This window comes from Dendroctonus ponderosae, unplaced genomic scaffold (assembly GCF_020466585.1).
Source record: "Dendroctonus ponderosae isolate FM_Combo_2020 unplaced genomic scaffold, Dpon_F_20191213v2 Dpon_F_20191213_1, whole genome shotgun sequence".
Taxonomy (NCBI): Eukaryota; Metazoa; Arthropoda; class Insecta; order Coleoptera; family Curculionidae; genus Dendroctonus; species Dendroctonus ponderosae.
Genome location: NW_026017110.1, coordinates 18,470,506 through 18,493,569, shown reverse-complemented (window position 1 = coordinate 18,493,569; position 23,064 = coordinate 18,470,506). Strand labels below are relative to the sequence as shown.

Genomic DNA, 23,064 nt, shown 5'->3' with positions numbered 1-23,064 from the left:
CGGTTTTTCGACCGACGACAGTTGTTGACCGATTCCCCCGAGCCAGAAATGTTAACCTTCAGCTAGGTGGTCACGGTGCAACCTGCACAAATTGTTAAATTCTTTCGAACACAAAGGATCTTATCTTCAATTTATCAGTCATATATTAAACCCGTTTTAATGTTTGTTTTGAGGGCAAACGATCCATGAATTCAAATGAAGCTTTCCACATATTTGATCACGTTTTGATTTACATTCATTTAATTCTTAGAATCCATCAAATCATTATCAGTGGTTTATTTATATTGTGTTAACATTTTTTTAATAATCAGTTCATTCAGTGAAAGAAAATGCATCACGAACAACGCTTTCAATGTTGCAATCAAATTAAAACGTGCAATAAATATGCTGGTGCCAAAAGCAGTTCGTCAATAAATAAATCTCTTGCCACCGATGCAATTAGTAATGCCATATAAAAATATCGTTATTGTTTATTATTATTCTTATGGGCATTGACCTTTCAATGTGCAAATGAGCGAACATTATATCCGGTGTATATTTTCAATTGATAACAAGTAACGCCAAGACAGAATAAGTTTCGCAACACGAAATTATTTTGCAATATTTAGATGACCGATGCTATTCACTCTGATGTTTCCACACCCACACATTGAAACGGCATTGCGAATGTAAATAAATAATAAATTATAATTGTCATTGTGAATCGTGTATTGCTGTCTTGTCTAGCAATGTTATTGATTTATTACTCTCTCATTGTGTTTTTTTTATTAAGGGAGCTGTTTTAGAATGTTCATTTCTCAACTTGGATTGTTGATTTTTGTCATGAATTTTTAAATTTGCTTAGTATGCTCGGTGTATAATATCAATTTAATTAAGTGAAAATCGAGTAAGAAGAGCTCCAAGTTAGCTGCCTGTTTCTGCCACAATTGGTGCGATTGTTTTTACCTTGTGGATGTCTTAATTTTAATTATTTATTAGATATTCAATCGGAGCTTATCTTTATACAAACTCATGTTAATAGAACAGTGTAATTGACTAGTGAAATATTTCAAAAGTAATTGGCTTTTTAAACCATTTAGAGAAATTAGTTTAATATGGAGTTTTTTCATTTCTAGTTAGCCTATACTGCAATATTGTAGACATGCTTTTCTTTTTTCATACGCTAAATCTCTTATTTCGTTGGTAAACCATGGCTTTGATACTTTTGTTGCATTTAACTTAATGTTCTTAACTCCTATACTTTCTTTAGCCGCCTGTAATATGTTCTATTCTATTTTGTCCAGACACTGTTTAGAATTCCTCTTTTTTAATGAATTTATCGTGAATCTCTCTTCTAGTCGTTCTTGGTAAAGCCACTTCGTAGTTTGGTTCTCTGAAGACTATATTTAACTTGTTGGCATATTTTTCTTGTTTGTTGGGATCTTAATGGGAATTAAAATTTTGCCTAGCACTAATTTATGATCTGATTAGTATTTTAGAGTTAACCGTATACTCATTATATTTTTTTGTTTCAGGTGAGAAAAGATTAATAATTATAGGCGACAGCGAAACTAACAGTGGTAAGTTGCGTGTGTTGAAAATAAAGATTAATGAAGATGGTGTTTGACGTAGTTTTTAATCAGGTTTAATGCCAACGGGTGTAGTTTGATGCCGGTAATTTGGATTTGTATATTTTTATTTTAGCTACATAGCAAAGAGGGAATATTTTTTTCTTTAGTTTGTACTATTACTTATCAAATATCAATTTTTCAAATATTGGTCTGTCGCAGCCAAGGGTACGTGCACAACGGCATCAGACAACAACACAGGCTGGGCGATGCGATGCTGAAAGTGGACAAGCGATGCGGGCTATCCCATATAAAACGCGATTTTTTTTAGTGCTCTCAGTTTTGGGTTAAAGATTGGCTGGAGAAGTTATCTATTAAAATGAGTTTTTCCTCACTTAAAGGAGCGGATTTTCGGTTCGGTGTTATGTATATTATGGGCCGGATAGCAAGATTTTTGGTTTTACCTTGGCAGACTTCTAAAACATCGGTGTTGTCCAACGACTAACTGCTTCGCTAAATTCCTGTTTGTCACTCGCCTTAGTAACTGAAAAAATCATAGAAAATTCCAGAAATTTCCTAAAGTGAGTTTTTCAAGTAAGCGTGACATAACTCATGTTTTAACGTCCAAAATTTTGTCCGATCGCCGACAAAATACAAACTATTTTGTCTTCAATCGCATCGCTACGCCCAGCTCGGCGGCCAGTATGCACGTACCCTAAATATGCTATACGTATTTTTTAATGAAATATAACTAACTTTCGATCAATCAAAGTACCTACGTACAGAAATCTATGAATAATAAATCTTCATCCAAAAAATTATAGAAAAAATAGGAACAAATTTAACAGTTTATGAAGTAAAACATTTAATTTGTAAGCACTAAAACATCACTGTCTGATTGTTTGCAATTAAACCAAGAATTCAAGAAGAAAATCCCATAACTTGTAGTTGAATGTAAGAAAATAATTCTATGCACTTATTTGCATGTAGATGAGAAAAGTAGCTAAACTAATGCACTTAACATATGCGGCGGCAATCAGCGTTTGTTCAACACACATTAGTTATGCGAATGTTCAAATACTTTAATACTGGTTTTGAATATTTAAGATGATGGAATTCGCAATCTAGATCGGTCATTAAACATTGAAAAATTAACGCATTGTTCGGCAATTGTGCGTTAATGGAAATTTTGCTATTCACTTGATGGAAGCTTAGTTGAAATCACGCTAGAATGAAACATTAGTCTGTTATATATTTGCTGATTTATGTATTTAATTAAAAAAATATTTAAAATAGCGGATATTTAATGAACAAGTTTAATTTATTTTGCTACAAAATTTCACGCTCCAAAATACTAATAAAAGTTTTGATCAATAATATTAGGGATGCGTACGTATAGGTGAGAAATTAAAGCTCCCATGAACAATAAATTAGATAAGTTCTGTCTGATTGAGGCGGATTCTTGTTTTCAAAACATTTCTGTTGGGTAGTTTGTTTTCTTCAAAAATTTCAGGAAATCCAGTGTTTTTTTAAAGAAGAAGAATAAATAAGGAAATTATGTCTTGGTTTGGTTTTGAAAAAAATAGTTGCAAATCAAGTATTGAAATATGAAAATCCGATAATGTATTCTTTTTGGGTCATATTTACTTGTGATAAGGCCTCGAATTTCGACTGTCTATTAGAAGGCCCTGTTAAAAAGGGGAAAACAAGTAAAAACATATTTGACGGCAATTTGGTGAACGTAAAACAATCCAGCAACTAATCAAGGATTTTAATTAAAACGCTTTCGTAATAGATTAGTTTTGAGATGAAGCTGATGCTTGACGTCAGTTTTGGAGCAAACTCAAGCCTTTTAATTATGAACTTTTAACAACCGATGAAGCAATGATCCATAACTGTAATGCAATCCATTGCGTGCGTAACTCTTAGATATATTCCGAAAAATTCCCATGTTGAGTAAAAACGAAACAACTATTGGATACATAAACGGTGGGTGATACGGTTATCCGCGGAAATAATTTATTTCGTAATTGCTAAATTTCTAATGTTCAGTGTGCTAGTCATTAATAAGCGACAGTTCCGCCCATGATTGAACCAGGAATCACTTCGACCTATAACTATCCAAATCTATTTATAACGCTTTACTGGAGGCACCTGATTACTCCAGATTATTTCACGCTCCCGTTCCGACTAATCGTTCTCATCGTTATTATGCATTTCTATTAAATTCCAGTTGCTACCAACTAATAATAATAACGCATTTTTATGCCACAACTCGACAAGTCATTAAATGCATCCATAAAAGTTTTTCTTCGATTTCGTAAATGAAGAATGCGGTTTTATCGTGGCTTTTTTAATTATATAAGATGTAACGAACTTCGCAGGAAGTGTCGATTATCATCGTAATGTCTGACCATTAAACCACGACGAGGCATGGCTTAGAAATTGCAGGAAAAAAATTTCATTATATTTATTGTGTTTCGTCCAAATGGGAGTGAGACTGGGAAATTTGAAATGAAATAACAATTGGGAATGTTCCGTGCTTTGCTATCAAAAACTGTAACTGGAAAAGTTCCACAGTTTTCAAAAATATGTCTTACGGCGAGTTTGAGAAAACTCAACAGTGAGGCAGGTGGACCAAATAAGAAGTCCAGAAATGGTTTGGTGTATTATGGCCTTAAAATATAGACAATTGTCTTCATTTGCAAACATTGCAAATTTGCGTATTAAAGAGTTCTTTCGGATAAAGTTACCTCGTGAAAAAACAATTTTTTAAATGATTTACACTCAATAAAGCGAGAAATTTATCTTCAGATGAGTTGCCATCTGAAACCGTTAGTTAAGCCAACACGAGACCATTGACTAAACAGTAAAAACTTGAAAATGAGTCCTTTTAGGAACAGGAAAAAATGAATACTAGGGTCATTTCACTCAACTAAGTAGGTAACGGACATCTGAAGGTTTTGTGTGAGTTCTCAAATTACTTCGCCCAACCAAGCCTATGATGTATAAGAACCTTAAAGCGGCTGAAGAATTCAGGTGAGGAAAGTGCATAAGTTGAGTGCTTTTGGATTAGAAAACCAACAAAATAAGGAAGCCATAGAAAGAACCAAACATGGTTATTCATACATTTTCTTATAACTTTAGGGCTGATTAAGACTGCAGGTGTTCCGCTGACAAACACTTTAATTTAATTGAAGAAATATCAGCTGCAATACTGCCGCTCTTTCACAAACCGTTTTCAGTACGTTGGTGGATTATTACTATTAAACAATTAATGTTGAAGATGTTACATAATCACAATTTTCTCTTGTCGCATTTGGCCTGAATTATCTGTCCAGAAGCGACGTTAATTGAATTTATTTTTGATTATTATAGTATGATTTAATCATCTGCTAGTGTATTGTTAAGAATTTAACAATGTTAGATTATCATTTAAATTTTTACATTTATTATGTTCTGAAAGTTACAGTCAGATTTTTTTACTTGATTCATTTACAATGCTTATTTAAATACATTTGTTAATGGTGCTATTTTCGTGTTTTATTAAGATGTTTAGCTTATTTGGTGGTGGATATTTATTTTTTAACTTAATTTTCTGCTAACCATTATTTCGACTCATGCATATTATTTTATCTGCGTTTTTATGTGTTTCTTTTATTAGCACTTTCCAACTTTGGCTAAGTCAACTTAAATATATATTAATAGCATTTAGTTGATAAGTGCCATAATTAGCAATTCTTTCTTCTAGGAAGTAATTTTTATGGGAAAATTGTGGGAAAAAACATTCTGTTAATATTCTTATTACAAATTATTAGAAAAGTTCACGCGAAAAAGTTTTTGTATCTACAATAGATTCGTTTTCGTTTTAATGCCGAATATTAATGTTGTTCTTTCGCTTAATATAATAATAATTGAAAGTTATTTTAATGGCACTACAAAATGCATCAAATGCTTTGCTTTGAATGTCTCTTTTACGATATTTCTCGAATGCATCTAACGAACAGCTAAATCACATTTCTCAAATGTTTGCAACTAACCAGCTTTTCCTCCACCTTTAAATTGTTATGCATTTCCCCCTCACTAAACGTGTTCGATGCAGTTCCACATCAAATGGTCAAAATCTGTTTTAAAAAAAACCTGCACTGCCAGTTGGGCCAGGTTGACATCCTCCGCTTAGTTTCCACACCCTTTTTCTATAATCCCCCTCGATTTTTTCTGCCCGGTTGGCCACGTGTAGTCGCTTTTGTGTGACTATCGCATTAAATATCTAGACCAATCAATAATCTCTACTTTAAGCAAATTTGCCAACAATTCTACGTGTTAACGTAAGACAAAGTCTAATGAAATTAATTCAAACAAAAAGACGGATTAAAAATGATAAAAGTTTACCAACAAGATACAAAAGGCAGAATGAGAACTATGCAACCAAACCCTAAATCCAGTTGCGGCTTTACTGGCGGTAGAAATGTAAAATATATTTTTATTTCCATTTTGTCTCATTTATTTTGTTATGTAATGCACATCATACATATGCATGCACAATGTTTATGTAAACCTAAAAAATTAACATCACAACAATTTTGTTGAAAAATATTTCCAGAAAGTAAAATTAAGTTGATTATTATATTTTCCTTCTTTAAAAATTGCAATAAATCAGGCTCGAGTTGCTGAAAACTCGGTAAATTGTTGGAACTCGAATAAGTCAAATCAATTTAATTTCGAGTTTTCTTTAGCCTGATGTAAGTGGTTAATGTAATATGTAATAACGTCTTGGTGTGATTTCATAACTAATTCATTAGCAATGAATTATTCAGCAAATGAAAAAGCTTTGCATTACTATATGATTAATCAAGAATGAATGCCTTAAGCAAATTTATCACATTTACATAAAACATGTATTGAAATAAACATGTTTATTCTTAGTTATCAGGAAAACAACGATTTTGTTTGTTGGCTTAAAACAAAAATTGTTTTTTATATGTAAATTGAAGATTGAAAATTTAGCTTACTTTTAAGTAAGTTCTATTTAGTTAATTTTGGCCATTATTTCATTTGAATTCACACTGCGACTTTAAGCTTCTTTAGGATGCTATAAAAAATTATGCAGGATATAATAACATAATAGAAGCGATAATTACTATTTACTTTAGTGGCTTTTGACAAGCTGTTGTAAATTGAGGCCGAAGCAGGATCAAACGGGATCTCCGTAAATTGACAGACACTGTTTGCTTAGGGTAAGAATTACTTACCTAAATTACAAGCCATATAAGGCGTGGACAGCATGCAATTAACTATCTGGTGATGTTTAACATGAATTTGTGCTACCTATTGCGGAAATAATTTAGATTGACAATTTAAAACTCAGCGAAAGCAATGCTACTTAATTGTATGCTACGTGAATACTTCAATCGTCCCCATTTGCCGCATGAAAGTATTTTTCTTAATCATTAATCTGAAGCAAACATCCAGGTAATGCAGCAAAAAATTGTATTAGTGTTTCGTAATTAAACTGTTTGAATATACAATATTTCAAGACTCATTTAACATTGGCATGCTTCAACGATTGATGTAATTATTAATTTAAGTGGCTTTACATCTCTCTATTTGTAGATTTAAAGGATTGTTTTCCAGCAATTTCGAGTCTAAATAATTTTCGACTCACACGCAAGCTTTAAACGTGTGGCTCTTGTGTTCCGTTCAACCTGCCACCGTTGACGCGATCTAGGGATAATTGTCTATTGTGTGAAATTCAGGTAGGAAAATTAATTAAAGTTTTTTTCTGGGCGAGACACCTTTCATTTACATTGGGGCTTAACTGAAATTCATAGATCCGACCCCAAAAAAAAACTATTTGAAACTGCCGCAATTTACAGAGGTGATACTGTGTATATCACTAACATTAAGTAAGTGTTGAATCAATTAATTAATTTAAGAGAACAAGGGCAAAGTTACGAAATTAAAGAAATGTTGACATTTTGTTGGATGAAGATGGTTTAGCTCAAAAGTATTCATTAGATTTTTGCAGCTAATTGAAAGAAAGGATTTAATCAATGAGTTGCTGGCACTGAAAAACCACAGGGTAAATGTCTAATGAAGAAAACAATATTCAATTTGAAGAGAAAAAGTTGAGAATTTCTGCAATATTTGTTATTGGTTATTTTATATGCTCAAAAGTTGCAATTAGATTTTTGCAATTTTATTGCGTTTCAAAATTTTCTTCTTTGGTTCACGGCAACAGCAAATTAGAAGAGGTTATTTACAGCTTAGTTAATCTACAATTTAATAGCACTGAAAAAAAAACAACAAAAAGTTTAATCCAGGAAACAATATTCAAATTAAATGGAAGAACTTCAACTTTCTGCATTATTTTTGAATTGGCTGTTTTATATGCTCAAACGTAGTGCATAATTAGATTTTTACATTTTTATTGCTTTTCAAAAATTTCTTTGATCCACGGCAGCCGCTAATTAATAGAGGGAATTTAGATGTTTAGTTAATCAACAATTTAATGGCACTGAAAAAACGGAAGAGAAACGTTTAATTCAGAAACAATATTCAAATAGAGAAGATGAAACTTGAAACGTATCATCGTGAGCGCCGTCTAAGGTTTCTGATAAAAGTATGTACAGATTTTGAGATGTGTTAATCCCAGACACCCCCAAGCGCGGTTTCGAACCTATTAACTAAACTATTAATTGTTAGTAATAAATAAAAACTATTGGTACGCTGATGAATTAAATAATCAGAAACATGTTATAGCTTCAAAAAAAAAATTTGAGATATTTATGATCAAAATGTGATATTTTAAAAATGAATGAATTACAAATTATTACTTAATATTTTTTGGTACTTTTTAGGTTGATCAACACTTAGTTGATACTCATTATTAATTTTAATTTATTCTCATTTTTTATAAATTCACTGATTTTTTGTTATTTCATCAAACTCAGTACTTCTCCAAATTTTTATGTTGAACTCTTATAAACTGCTTAGACGATCAGGAAGTTTGTTTTAACCGCCCGTTTATAGTATCTCAGATTGGATTAAGATCCGGGCTTGTGACTGGCATTGTTGGAATATTAATAGATGTTGTAGAATTGTACAAAATATATTACATGACGTTTTAAAATGTTAAACATCTTCGATTGCATCTGCATCAAAACGTTAATAAGACAGACACTGTTTCACAAATGTGAATATTCCTTGATCAATGGGATAAGAAGAATAATGAAAAAGGCAGCAAAGAGCAAATGGCTAAAGCTCTAAATCTAAAGTGATTTGCGAATGTTCCTTAACCGCTTCTGTTATTACAGACTTATGAAAGTATATATTTGGTTCGTAGTAAACTTTCTGAATAGTCGCCGCTCCATGCAAAAATAACACTCATAGTCGATTATGAAAATAAAAACAAACATGATGAATTAAAAGAATCATTAACATTCTTTTCAGATCCTATTAAATTTGAAACACTGATTTGCGTTGTTTTCCATTAGAAGCCTATTGCGGATCAAGTGCAGTTAATACTTGGGAGTTTGAAGTGAATTGCAGATAAATGAATTAAATAGAGTTTGAATGCATTCATTCATTCATTGATTGTTCGTATTTACCTGATATCTGACATTACAGTTAGCTTTGATTCATTGTTCTTGTCGGAGATGGTAACACGTGTTGTAAGTCATGGCTGCTTGCTAATGCGGTATTTTGATTGATCGAATAAGAAAAACCACAAATTTTTTCATGACTATGCAAATTAGAGACATTATAAATCGAACAGGCTAAGGAGACAGGTGAATTTTATGTATTATTTTTACTTGATTTTAGATACGAATCATGCAGGCTTTAGTTTATGCATAAAAATAATTACAGTGTCGATGCTCGAATATTTAATAACCCAATAATCAGATCCACTTCATGCATCAATTTTCATTCAAGTAATTGATGTAACTAAGTGTTCTAGGTCATGTCAGATTCGTATTAGGCGTAGATTTATCATAATCATTAACGGATTCAGATTATACTGTAAAATACTCAATTTTTATTATCGCAAATTCCATTTAACTTAATTAGTGACAATTGTCCGATTGTTTTTGTATCTCGAGCACTTGTCGGCAGATTGTTTTATCTGAATACGGTAACAAAGTGGGTCGTTAAACGAATTAAGCAACTGCAAAACACGTTCGCCGGAATGTGTGTTTTTTTTATGTACCATCAGAAATCAATTACCATTTTCAGGCTTCAATTGGCTCGTCTTTGCCTGATCAATACGGAAAAATATATAGTTGCTATAAATAATTTTGTAATTTTTACAGATAAGTATGACCCTTCCTTAGGAGTGATGTTAAGTCACCTGAGTAAGCAGTTACCTAAATACAGATCGTCAAGGGTAAGTTCTATGGATTCAGACGCTCAGACTAGGCACATTCATCTCGGCTTCTTATTGGCTGCATAGACCATCTATGTTCAAGCAACCAATTGTTTTTAAGTGCTACACCTATTTTGAGTTTCATTCCAAAGTAGACGTACTTACAAACCGATTTTTTTTCTCTCACTTTAAAGCTTACCGTTCTGATCTGAATTTGTCGAACCCTTGGTTGTTGATTTTTATTTGACTGTCTTATTTAGTTCTATGCGATGCGAATATTTCTCCTTCAGACTGGACCAGAAGTCTTTCCAATGGTCTATTGATTGGTCATTGCGGTTTATTTTCAGATCAGCACCAAGATTTGGGGTTGGGCTATAATGAGTTAGCCCAACTCTTTTGTTACAAAAATGTTTGCTGTGGTCTTCTATGCTAACTGGATACATGAGTTGGATAAGGCAGAAGCATGAACGCCTGTGTTAGAAAGGGAACGAACACGCCAGATGTAATTTGAGTCTGCTGAGCGGCATTTAGATGTGAAAAAGTAATGATCGAAAGCAATCTTTTCGTGTTTGGTCGCTGTTAATCGAAGCTCCGCCTAGAACGTCGACTAGTCGGCTTATTTACACTTGGTATTTTGCTTCTCTTTTCAACGTAAGTTTTCGAAGATCTGCCTTGTTTTTCGCATGGATTCTTCCATAGAAATAAATCGTGTGCTTCATCGGTAATTTCTCATTGATGCGAATAAAGGAGCGCGTTTTTCTGTTACGCCATATAGGAATTCTAATCTACCAAAAACTCTTTTGGGACTAAAGCATCACTTTCGTTTTAAACAGGACGTGAATGAAATACTCTAACCTTTCCTTGTAAACATTGTATTTTGCATATAAATTGAACTACTTAAAGGTTTCTGAAAGCGAATTCATTTTACCATTTTCAGCACATATTCCTCAAGTTACAACATGATAATTATGGTTGGAATAACGAATACATTCCCGTAATTCCTTGTCAAAATGAAGAGCTAAAAATATTATTTTCCGAAAAAAAGTTATGCAAATCTCATAATGCACCGAAAAATATGACACCTGTTTTTGAAACATTCTTCTTCTCATTCATTCTCGTTCAGAAATTTTTTTTGCTCATTTCAGACAGTTTTGCAGGAGAAAAAATCGCTTAAGTCTGCACCACATTTTAGCTTCTACCATTTGCAGCCAGTGTCGCAAGAATATTTTTCTGGTGAGACAGCATTACAGATTACTTCTGTGTAATTATATCATTTAAGCCATCTTAGTTTTAACATTATACATTAAAAGTATCTTTGCAGAATAGTACACGTGTAAAAAAAAATGTCCGAATACATCTTCTAAGGTAGATGTAATTAGAATTTCTTCTATCCCATTCAACGTAAATTAATTTCCTTTGAGAAACCAATCACTTTACAGTTAATATGCAAGAGCTCAACTGTCTCACAGACACTATTCTTGTTGTCCAAAGTGAATGAAATATATGACTGTGGAACTAATGTTCTTCTAAAGTGACTTCAAATTATTCTCCTTAAATCATCTCAGCCTGTTCCTGCTCAGCCAATATGAAGAACAAACCATATATTTCATTGCGGTCTAGTATGTATGTCTCAAGGGAATATAATAATTGATTTCACATTCTAGAAATGACAGGTGGATATTTCCCCAGGATGATATTCTCGAGGTATGTATTGTAAATGGGAGACTCATGGTTGCAGTGCATTGTCGATCATCCAGGCACAGTTTACTGCATATGGCAAAGGACAAGAGAAGCAATTTAATTTAAATCAGCAAACATTTACATTATTTTAAAACGCACATGATTTGTACCTGCGTGTGAGGAAAACCAAAAACAAGAGACTTTGAATTTAGTTCCAATTGTGGACACCCGCCAGCAACTTTGCCAATGCAAATGATTTCCATCTGTAAAAATGCGAGGTTTCTAAAAAACGTAAATGTGAGAAAAATCAGCACGGACACCAAAACATCTGGTTACTTTTCTTCTAATCAACATGCTAAAGCTCGCAGCAGTTCCGAATTATAGAATTTCTTGTTTCACCGGAAAAAATGACGCAAAACTGCCTCGAATCCAAAAATCTGGCTTTGTTATCACTATCCGTAAAATGCATTCGAACGTTTCCTGCCTCTTAAAACGTCCATACTCCGCACCCAATCCCAATGTCAATAGACCCATTACAGACCCGCGTTTCTACGAAAGCCTCATGTATACTAACATCCTATAAAAGGCTCATAAAACAATAAAATGTTGGGTCGAAACTTGGTAATGTTTAGCTTGATGGTACGCGAGGGTCCGGCAAGTGACTCTTCAGATCGACATACTGAAATCCAAAATGTTTCTTCTAAGTAAACCTGTTGAAAGTGGATTTATTTACAGCTTCGCCATAATTTATGTTGGAAACATTTGCATTTTTTATTGGATGCAAACGAATTGTTTTATCCTCGTTAGGGACAACTTGCTGAAGAAAAATAGAGCTTATAGATATGCTTGATTTGGGTTGTTTCATGGCGCCACTAAATGATTCCATCGGCCTTTGTGCACGTTCTTATTTCGAATCTATTTACATATGTACACTATATACACAAAAACTAGACTCAACAGCATAGGGATTTGATTACGAAGTATACTGGACTGTTGCTTTGGATATCTTCAAATAGGGAACCACAGATTCTTCAGCAGTAAATTCTAAGAACATTATTATTCTTTTAAGAATCTACATTTTTTTTGGTTAGTCTTTGGTGCTAAGCTGAGAAATGTGGGAAAAAGTAATAAAATCAAGTCGAGTTTTTGACAATTGAGTTCTTCACAGACTGATTCAAAGGTAGTCTAACAAATTTTTAATATTTTTGAAGAAAAAAGGGTGTACCACTGATTTATTAAAAAAATAATAGAAGTGGATAGTCATAGTTGGAATTTACTTACAATATTAACGTATACAAACTAATGGCTCATAAGTGAAACTTCAGGACGTGCGATAATTTTTTTGCTTAAAAATTTATATAAAATACCATTTGCGAAAAAAACTCAAGATATATTTTTTGTCTAGAATTGAACAAGCAATGAAAGGAAATACTAATTGTTTGATAAATCAGTGGCGCCATTATTGTCTTCAAAAATATCGAATGCCTCTCCTGGTGAACCAAAAAAATGTTTCATTCAACAGAAACGTGGCCAGTCGATAGCTATTGTCATCTGCAAATCTTCATTAAAATATCTCCAGCGATTTCCGATAAATTAATAGATTTTTATATCTTACAATGAAACCGCAACACTCGTATTTTCGTAAAGATGCCTAAGTACCGTTGTTTATCAAAACATTCGATCTTAAAATAATGCCAGCAATCATATCTTCAAATTTGTACTTTTGAATAAACTTGTATACTAATCTAAGCTTTTTGTGCAATTTCAGTTGCTAATTAATAAATACGTATTTAAGGTTAATCGATCTTTTGAACACTGAATGAATACTCTAGTAAAACACAAAATTTGCTGCGATTGAAAACAAATACTGTACAAAATTCTAATATAGTAGAGCCATAATGCCTCTCACTTGAAAAATGTATCGGGAACAAATTAAAAGAGAATTCAATGGTATTGTACTGTTACAATTTGGTACATTCCAGAACGCACTTTTTTAGTCTACGTCACCAGAAACAAATAATTTTCAGTTCGACCTTTTGGCACTAAATACATTATATCTCAAAATAGACTCAACAGATAACAAACATATGACAGTGATAAAACTGGCGATGAAAAAACCAATGAGCATCGGCAAGATTAATGTTATCATCTCCAGTAATCGCTTGGTTTCTTCAAGTGTGTGTCAGGAAATAGTTGTAATGATAATTTCGACGCCGAAAAATTATTCGTAGATTGCATCTATTTGGGAAAAAAGACTGGGCAAGGCAACGGGGCTCTAATGTATTTCATTGAAGGGGAAGAAGACAGAGGATTAGGGTGGTAGCCCGACTCAAACAGAGTAAACCAGATTGGTGCTCACAGTGGCGTAGCGCCGCATCACCAAATGGAAAATAAAATTCCTTTTTCTCTCCAGAAGTTAATGATACGAATATAACACCTTGAATGAATTCATAAAACTCTTTTTCATAAAAAGTTTACATATTATGGCCTTTAACATTAATTACCCACATATCCGCCCCTTTGCCATAACTTTTGTTTTATGATGGCGCATTCCACATTGGGTACTACCCAGATAGTTAGCCATTTATTATAAATTGCTATTTCGCTTGCTGCTTGATTAACCAATCGAACATGGGTATTTATCGTAGAGTACCTCTACGAATATAAAATAAACTATATAGTCAATGTTGTGAGAAGGAACCATTACTTCGGCCAGCTACTGACTAGTAGTAGCAATAAAATCGCTTGGCATAATAATAATAATTGTTTTCTTAGGTAATTTATACAATGCTAAATAATGAGGTTATCGGTGTAAACATGCCATTTTAAAATTGAATGTTTAATTGTTCATTAGCATATGAGTGAATTATTGTTTGTTTGACTTCAAGAGTTAATTTGCAACAGTTTTTCCATATCAACTAGCAAGTTGCTTGACTTCAAATTGGTTTGTTCAGCATTATTAAATACTGAAGAAATAGCAAACGGCATAATATGTGCCCACGCATCTATAATCCATCTTCTCTCTCTCAGCTTCTATTTGTATTTTGAAGTTTATTCCATATTTAATTCGTGCTTTGTTTTGTGCCCAATTTATAATACATGGTTTGTTTCTGGAATTTTTGTTGTCTTCTTTTATTTTAACCAATTATAAAATGTACATTTTACTCGTTCTAATGCGTTTCTCGCTGTGGAGTTCAAATAAGCTTTAAATCGAAAATGCCGAAATGAGAATAATGCAAGCACTGATTTAAAGTAATGAAAATTCATCACTACGTTAATGCTACATTTATATTTTCCATTTTCATTAATTTTATGGAAATATTCATAATCAAATTATAATGATTGCAAACTGTAAATAATGGCAGAACAATATTTGTGCGAATTTAAATTGTATTCTTTGTGGTTTAGCTAGTTTGCGGGAGAGGTGAAATGTGTGCAATGTCGTTTTGCAATAAACAGTTAACTGAGTTCTTACCAGCGGTTATAAATTCTCGGGAAAAGCAAAGACTTGTATTATTATTATACAGCCATCTGTTTGAATTTTATTTTGAAACTGTCGCCCCAAGAACATTTAGATAATTTCATTTCTGGCATTGTTTTATTTTATTTATCTAAGTTGTCATCAATCATTTACTTTGTTGTCGATTCGTTTCACCAAATTTAATACTAACCAAAGAAAATATGTGAAACTAAATATTTCTAAAATATCTAGAGTAAGTAGACTAGAAGGAAAAGTAGAAATTCAATTTGGGCGACTAATTAAGTGAAAATTTGGCAAAATCAAATAAGAAATTAAGAAAAAGAAAGATAATATTCTTCATTAACCACGAGGAGCACCTGATGTAAAAAAATTACCAGCCATTTGACTAAATAAAGACGAGTTTTGCTTGTTACTACCAAAAATGAACCAAATTGCAAATAATTCATGCAATGACAGCATGTAATTAATGCGAAAAAAGCTAAATCCAAACCAAAATCTAATCTGTAGTCTTATTTAAATGTTAAAAGGTTAGTTTTAATTTAAACCTCTGATACTGTTTATTCTCTGAATTTTTTTTCAGTTTTTCGTATCTGTTTGTTGTATAAATTCATCATCTGATGAATATGACATTTAAAAAAGGTGATGAATCGCAGGACCAAACGAAGAATGAAATAAAATAGCAATTTTTATTTCAAGCGGATTCCAAGATTGAAGAATAAAAATATGAATAAGCTAAGATCAATAAAAGGATCGAACAATTCGACATTGTAAACTTTTCATATTTAAGTTGAATGTGAATAGGATACCAATATTTGATCGTATTTGGAATAATACAAGAAAAGTGCTCTTGCCAGATATGCTTATCATACAAAAGTGAGTCATCAGAGCTTAAATCATTAGTAAATATGTCTAGGTTTTATAATAATAAATGTTAACTTTATGCTTAAAACTTTACAAAAAGTACAACTTTTTGACAGTTGAAATTTTGAAAGTCAACATACTTTTTGAAAGTCAACATACAAAATGAAATATTCATACAGCTGTATTTCGAAATATGAGTATACAGCATATATATGAAAGTCAACTTGAAGCATGTTGTAATTCGTGGCTGTTTAGAGGCAACCGCTTGGGGGGGATTCGTACTAAAAGACCAAAGTTGCCCAACTTCAACCGCCGGATTGGATATAATTAGAACAATGTTTTTTTTTGTCTCTGTCCTGTAGATTTGTATCTGCTTATACAGATTCGACTTGTTCTTGCATGACTTTTTTGAATTACTTTTCAAAATTAATTGAGGTTGAGGGGTGGTTACTCCAGATGAAATGAGGCTTGTGATCAGTATGAACTTACTGCCTGTAAATAGGTGATCTATTGAACGGTTTTGGGTGCGTCCTATGAAAATTAGATCCCGTGTTGATGATTTCTAATACTGGCGACGAGTCGACACTGATTCCGGCAATAGGCCGCTATCCTATAGAGCGGGTCTTGGTTTTATTGTACACTGTAAATACGCCTGGAACTAGAATACAGTGTGGGTCTCTAACCTTACAGGCCCCTTTGGCTGCCAGTGTAAATTTGACGGCACGGCGCATCAAGTAGGCAGTTTCGTCGATGTGCTTTCGTTATTGTGGAACGTTATTCTTATTATTATTTGTGCTATTCTTTCAAATTTATTTAGTGGCGTTTAATTGATGTGTGCAATCGAGTAGTGGATATATGCGTCAGATGTGCACCAAAGTGGATTATGTGCTTACATTTAAAGAACAGGTGTGTAAATATTGGGCCAATGAGAAGACGGTTTATAGCTCCGATTCATGTGCTTTTTACCTGAAGAGGATGATCGTTTCGTCCTTGATTCTTCTTTTTCCCTAGATTGGCTCCGGTCCCGAAGAACCATCGTCTCTTTAAATGGTTCAAATTAATTAATTTTCTGCCAACTGCGAATCGCAATCATTATTCACTTTCTATCGAGTAATTTGGAATTATTTCCCTTGTTTTCCAGCCAGTTCGGGTATAACTAGGGCGAGCTCTTCAGCGCCAGCAACGCTATTAAGAGTAGGTCGATAAAATGGCAAAATTAAGCAAAATGTGCCCTTGGCTTCCGAAAAACCATTACTGGAGTTATACACGAAAATAACTTCGAAACTCCACAGATCAATATTGAGAATCGACCAAAACCATTTCACATAGTAAAACAATCTAACAACTAAAACATTTTGAATTTTTGTGGCTTGATGGCTGATTGAACTCACTGCGAGACGCGTTGCGCTCGCCGACATTTTTTGTTCCTTTTGTAACACGTACTCACTTGGAAGTTATGAAATTGCCAGAGGAACGATCTAAACAAATCTTTTTTTAGAACTTTGTCGAAACCGACGTGAAACGAGCATGAGAAATGATAACTTTACCGCGTTTAGGCCTGCTAAATAAAAATTAAGCTTTACTTTTTCGGAAGGTTTTCTTGATGGAGTTTAGTGATTAACAATTTTAATGATTAAATGCTAGAAACAAAAGAGCGGGTTATACAATATTATGACAGACGTGAAAAAACGCAAAGATAATAAAATAAATGATTAAACGTTCGTCTAAAACGTCGTTTAAACAGAAGATTTTACGATTACACTTAATGTGTGTCTAGGTTGCTGTTTTTTGTTGTTAAATTGTTGATTATTTTCTATAGGTATTGGAAAAGACATTGATTATTTTTCCAATAATCGGGTTTCTTAGCCCAAACTGACTGCTTCGAAAGAGTTATTATTTTTCAGTGTTAAAAAGATTGGTTACTACGTCTGTTTATGCAGAATAAGACCTTTTACAAACCATTCAACTATTTGAAGAATAGAATCATCTCATTCCACTCAGTAAAATTGGGTATTGAGATTAGAAATGTCGATTATCAATCCGAAAACACTGACTTAATGTCCAATTATGAGTCCAATGTAGCTTGGAATAAACAAGGATTAAGTATTTGTTTATATGCTACCAACCACACTTTTAGTTGTTGATTGTGAAAAGAGGGCGAAAGCCAATAAAGTTCTTAATCGCAGTATGCAAACTAGGAAACCAGCTGTTAAGTAAAGCATCCATTCCATGTTACTTTTTCGTAAATACGATAAAAATCCCCGTTTATTTTACAATATTTCCTTTAACTTGTAATAAATTCATAGATATCATGGACAGTGTTCAGCAAAAAAAAACCAGAAGAACATTGAGTGTTTATTAAAACGATAAGCTTTTAGGATAATTTATACTCTGTTTGGCATTTACATAACTGACATGTTAAATTTGGATCGATCAACACGATATGTTTAATTGGTTCATACCGGCGCTTTTTTACATTCGATCCATAGCAGAAAATGCTACACAAAACGTTCACGGGAAACCGTATGGTGTAGACATCAAAATATTATATCGTTTTTATTCGACTTATGTTCAAAATAAATGCTTAGGACCCAAAGGCTAAACACGTTTTTGTCAAATGATTTGTACAAATTCAGAGCAAAACAATTTAGAGCGCGTATTTTAGTAAGAACAATCCTTACTACGTGTTTTAAAGTAATTGTGATAATCAGAAACTTTCGGGAAGAATTTCTAATATTCTTTGTAACACTCTGTGACTGGACAGTTATTTCGGGAAAATTTGAGTTTCGTTGCAACAGATGCAAAGAAATTTTCGCTTAAATTAAAAAATAATAAAAATATTGCACGGTTTCCGCATGGATTACCACTCTTACCCCTTCTATATAACATAGAATGTTACAACATATGCAAGAATGATTTATGCGACAAAACCAAATGGACAAATTAGCATACATATTTCAATAAGCTGACGACACTGCACGTATTGTACACGACAAACAATAGTGATATAAGTGATCAGGCATTAACGAAAAATACATTGAATTGTGGTTTTCTACATGGAGATTAACATCAAATCCAGCAAAAGATCAACTTTCCTCGAACCACCAAATCAAGGAAGATTCTCCAACAAACTCACTAAACACGTACTAAATAGAACAGATATCACTAAAAGGTCACAATACTTGTAATTGCTAACGTACAAAAAAGTCAACCCGGAATATACCAAACAATAGGTAGATTCATGCTCGACTACGACCACATTAATGAAAGCAAATGCTTCCTATAAAAACAAACACTTACAAGCAACAGAAAAGAGTACATAAGATCAATGACAAGAATAAGAGTCATGTGTGTACGCCCGAACAAATATGACAAGGATTACTGAAAGAAAGACTGCTTCAAAGTGAAGCAAAATGGATTAAAATTAATAACAGGCATAACTGGACCATATTGACACTACTGCAACAATTCTACTAGAATACTTACAAACACATCGAAATACCCAAATAAATTTGCAATCATTTTAAGAAGGCGAAGATCAGAAAAGAAGTAGAATTAAGCATACATGATTTATGTATACAATATATATATAGATATATACAAAATGACAATTGTTGAATTTGAAATATAAAAAAAATTGTAGACGAAACTCTGTTAGCTCTTAAAAACTTTAATAAGACATTAACGTTTCAGTTTCTTTTAATTGTTTTAATACTTATCAATTGGCATTATTTTTTTTAGGTTTGCGAGCGTATGTTTGACTCCGAATTATTTTATATTCACTTCAGCTCAGACCACTCAGTAAACCCTGACAACCAGACAACAACAAACTTGAACAAATCTGAACTAGTTTATGTCTTGGTATCATCATCTCCGTGTAACTTTATACAGCAGATAATTGCTCAAGAAAACATTGTTGTCACAATTTAACTTGTGGCGATATGTTGGATAAAGTTACTCGGTTAATACTATATGTCTTTTTCATTTCCTATGAATTTCTTTTATTATTGTTTCGTTAATCGTAGATCTAGTTAATCTTTCTAGATGTGTGTTTTCCGACGACCCGCGTGAAATTAATGTTTTTATCAAAATTAGTATACATTACTACTGTTTTTCTGAAAATCTAATTCATTTACGACTCTAACACTCAATAAGACAAACGAAATTTTGTTTTACCTTGGAAAACTGTTTTAGGACCTAGAACGCCCTAAAGTAAATATTTTCTAAAATAATGACTCAACTTAAGTAAACTATTCCTTGCGAACCAACCTACTCGAATATTATAAATAATTTAAGATCTCTTGATAAAGGAGCTTCCAACTTTTCACTTTACTTAGTCCATTGATATGTTACTCACATGAAGAATACTTACGTGTGTAAGACGTGTATAATGCGTGTCTGTAAATGTTGACTTCATCATTAATGATGTTTGATAGTTCGAGGATGAAACACAGTCGTTTATTGTTAGCAATATTATAGTTCGGACTTGATATGTGGAGAAAATAGGCAACACTTCCAAACTTTGAAACGCCAATACTCACGAAAGTTTCAATTCTTACACTCTACTCACACCGTCATTCTGTAGAAAGTTTACAGTATATCTTCCATTTCATTTGGAAATTATTTGCATTTTAAACTTAGAAATTTACAATCACAATCAATTACAATCTTTTGAATATGTAACTCTAAATCATTGCTGCAACAAATTGGAAGATGTCCTATGTTGAAAGTGTGTTCGAATGAAAATCAAAGTCAACATTTTCTAAAATCGTGATGTAACCAAAGCAAACTATGCCTTGTATGCCAACCTACTTGAATAATATAAATAATTTAAGATTGTTTAAAAAAAAGTTGTCAGCTTTTTACGAGTCCATTGTAATGTTATTCAGTCGAATACGTAGAATGCACAACAGTTGCATAATGCGTGTTTGGAAGACATACATTTGATACCTTGGTAATAATTCGAACATTCAGGATCATGTCTAGATACATCAATTGATTTATATTTATTAACAAACACCTAAAGGCAAAATTTACCTGTGCGAATAGTAAAAGTAACGTTTCAACAACGAATTATTATTAAGACACGCGTGAATTGGCCGCTAAAGAAAAACGATTAGTCTTGAATCTGAAAGATCATCCACTGTAGAATAACCTGATTTGAAATGAACAGTTACCTTGTATGTTTCTGACTAGAAATTGTACTTAAAATACTACTGCCACCTCGTCTGCACTATCAAAATTCAATTTAGAACCTCGTCATGCACCGATTCAATCATTGTTTGAATACGCGACGCATAATAAGCCCAGTCAACTTCCTCTTGTCTCTGTCCTGGTGTTTTAAATAAAAGTGAATTAAATGCCATTCGGTATTCAGGAACAGATTGAACATGTCTCGTAACTTATTTACTGAGTTTTCTTCTGTTATGGTAAACCGCATCCGTAGGGTTAACGAAATTAACCATCGCTTTTCCAACATATGACTGAAAAGGGATATTCATTAAAGTTAACTTTGCACAAAACCATTATTTCTTCTTGCGTGTAGGTACATTTTCAGTCATTTTTGCCGAGCATAGACCATGTAATTATTATTATAGTATGTATTTGCAACATCACTGAGTCCGTCTACCTGGTCTAGCGCAACAAACCTCTACAAGAACCGGTATGCACTTTCTTTGGCCGATTACATGTTTCTTCATATTACAATAATTAATCTTCAAATTCATTAATCAACTTTCTTTGATCTATCGAGATAAAACCGATGCTTTATTTTCATTTGAAAAAAACTTGTATAATTTACATCTCTCATGTTTACAGATACATGTAGCTTTCAGTGCCAATCAACGCTAAAGGAATCGGTTTCGAAGGATATTTTTCAGCTGTCGTCTGATGTGTTTTGCTTTCATGTTTGCTTCTAGTAGAAGTATTAATTAATTATTATTAAATTGTTTTTAATAACTTTATTAATTACTAATCGCAGTTCGAACTATTCTGCTAAGGTTTTTTTTCTTACGCTATTTTCAGAAGAATTATAATGAATCTACAATGTCCGATGGTCAAAAGCAGTAAAACGTTAGCAAATACTACTGCAAACAGCATTCGAGACGAGGTTGCTGAATGAAAATTTAACTCTTTTTTAAATTTGCGATATAAAGCGCGTAAACATTTCATGTAATATCAAAATGGCCTTATTCTTTTTTGGCGAAGACTTTTCTTGTTAACCTGATACTTTGAAAGTTTCCATATCTTATATGGAAATACTACAATTAATTCAAGATGTACGAAGATTTACGCGATAAACAGGAGGAAAACAATATTCAAGAAATCTTGTTGATTCAGTTGATTGGAATGTTGAATCAAAAGTAATTATGCTAAAGCAGGCTTTTTAAGTTATTTTTAGAAGTATTGAATTTCTTAAAAAAAAATAATTTTTGCACCCTCTGCGCTTCCCTAAGAAGCATAATTATTTTTTTTCTCATTCTGAATACTTTTCAATTTAGACTAAGCGATCTGTCCCTCATTAATTTTAGGCTAAGCTGTGAATCGTTGGTCTTTGCTTCAGAATTCACATTCAACTAATAGCACGCGCATTTATTCTAGATTGCCAATTAATTAACTTTTAAAAGTTACATTCAATATTGGAGAAAACATTAATGTTTTTCGTCAGACACTAATCCGTTGTCTACTAAACGTATGTTTTGCACGATTTTTCCTATCGATATTATTTTACTAGATTGTCGAACGTAAAGTTACGGTTGCTTATATTTTCTCACAATTAAAATTAATATTTAATATTAACAATCAATTAGGCCGAAGCTTTAAATTAGTTTTTAAAAATAACCCCGAAAATTCCGAACTGGTCATCTTAAATGGCAAATTTAGCGCTTCTTAAAGGGGCAAAAACTTAACAAATCTGCATTTCTATTAATTATGTGATATAAACAAGCAAATCATCTACGTTTTTTTTTTTAATAGAATAGTATTATTTACTAAAATTTTAGAACATAGAAATTTTATTAGTTTTTATATGATATAACCTAATTTTTCGTAAAAAAAATTGTAACGGAGCAAAGCAAATTATTTTATCCCATCAGATTATCTGCTAGATCAGACAATTTGAAGTTCAATAT

General features: G+C 32.6%; 1 protein-coding gene across 2 annotated transcripts in view; it reads left to right on the top strand.

The window, feature by feature from the left end:
• LOC109544394 overlaps positions 1 to 23,064 on the top strand; it is a 142,233-nt gene that overhangs the window by 92,143 nt on the left and 27,026 nt on the right. The window contains exon 1 of one of the 2 annotated variants that reach the window (XM_048661232.1): positions 16,086 to 16,840. The exons of the other annotated variant lie outside the window; for it this stretch is intronic. Within the exon in view, the coding sequence (XP_048517189.1) occupies positions 16,818 to 16,840 (23 nt within the window). The 5' untranslated portion in view covers positions 16,086 to 16,817. Of the gene's footprint in view, positions 1 to 16,085; positions 16,841 to 23,064 lie in introns of those variants that run through there. 2 annotated transcript variants of the gene reach the window in all.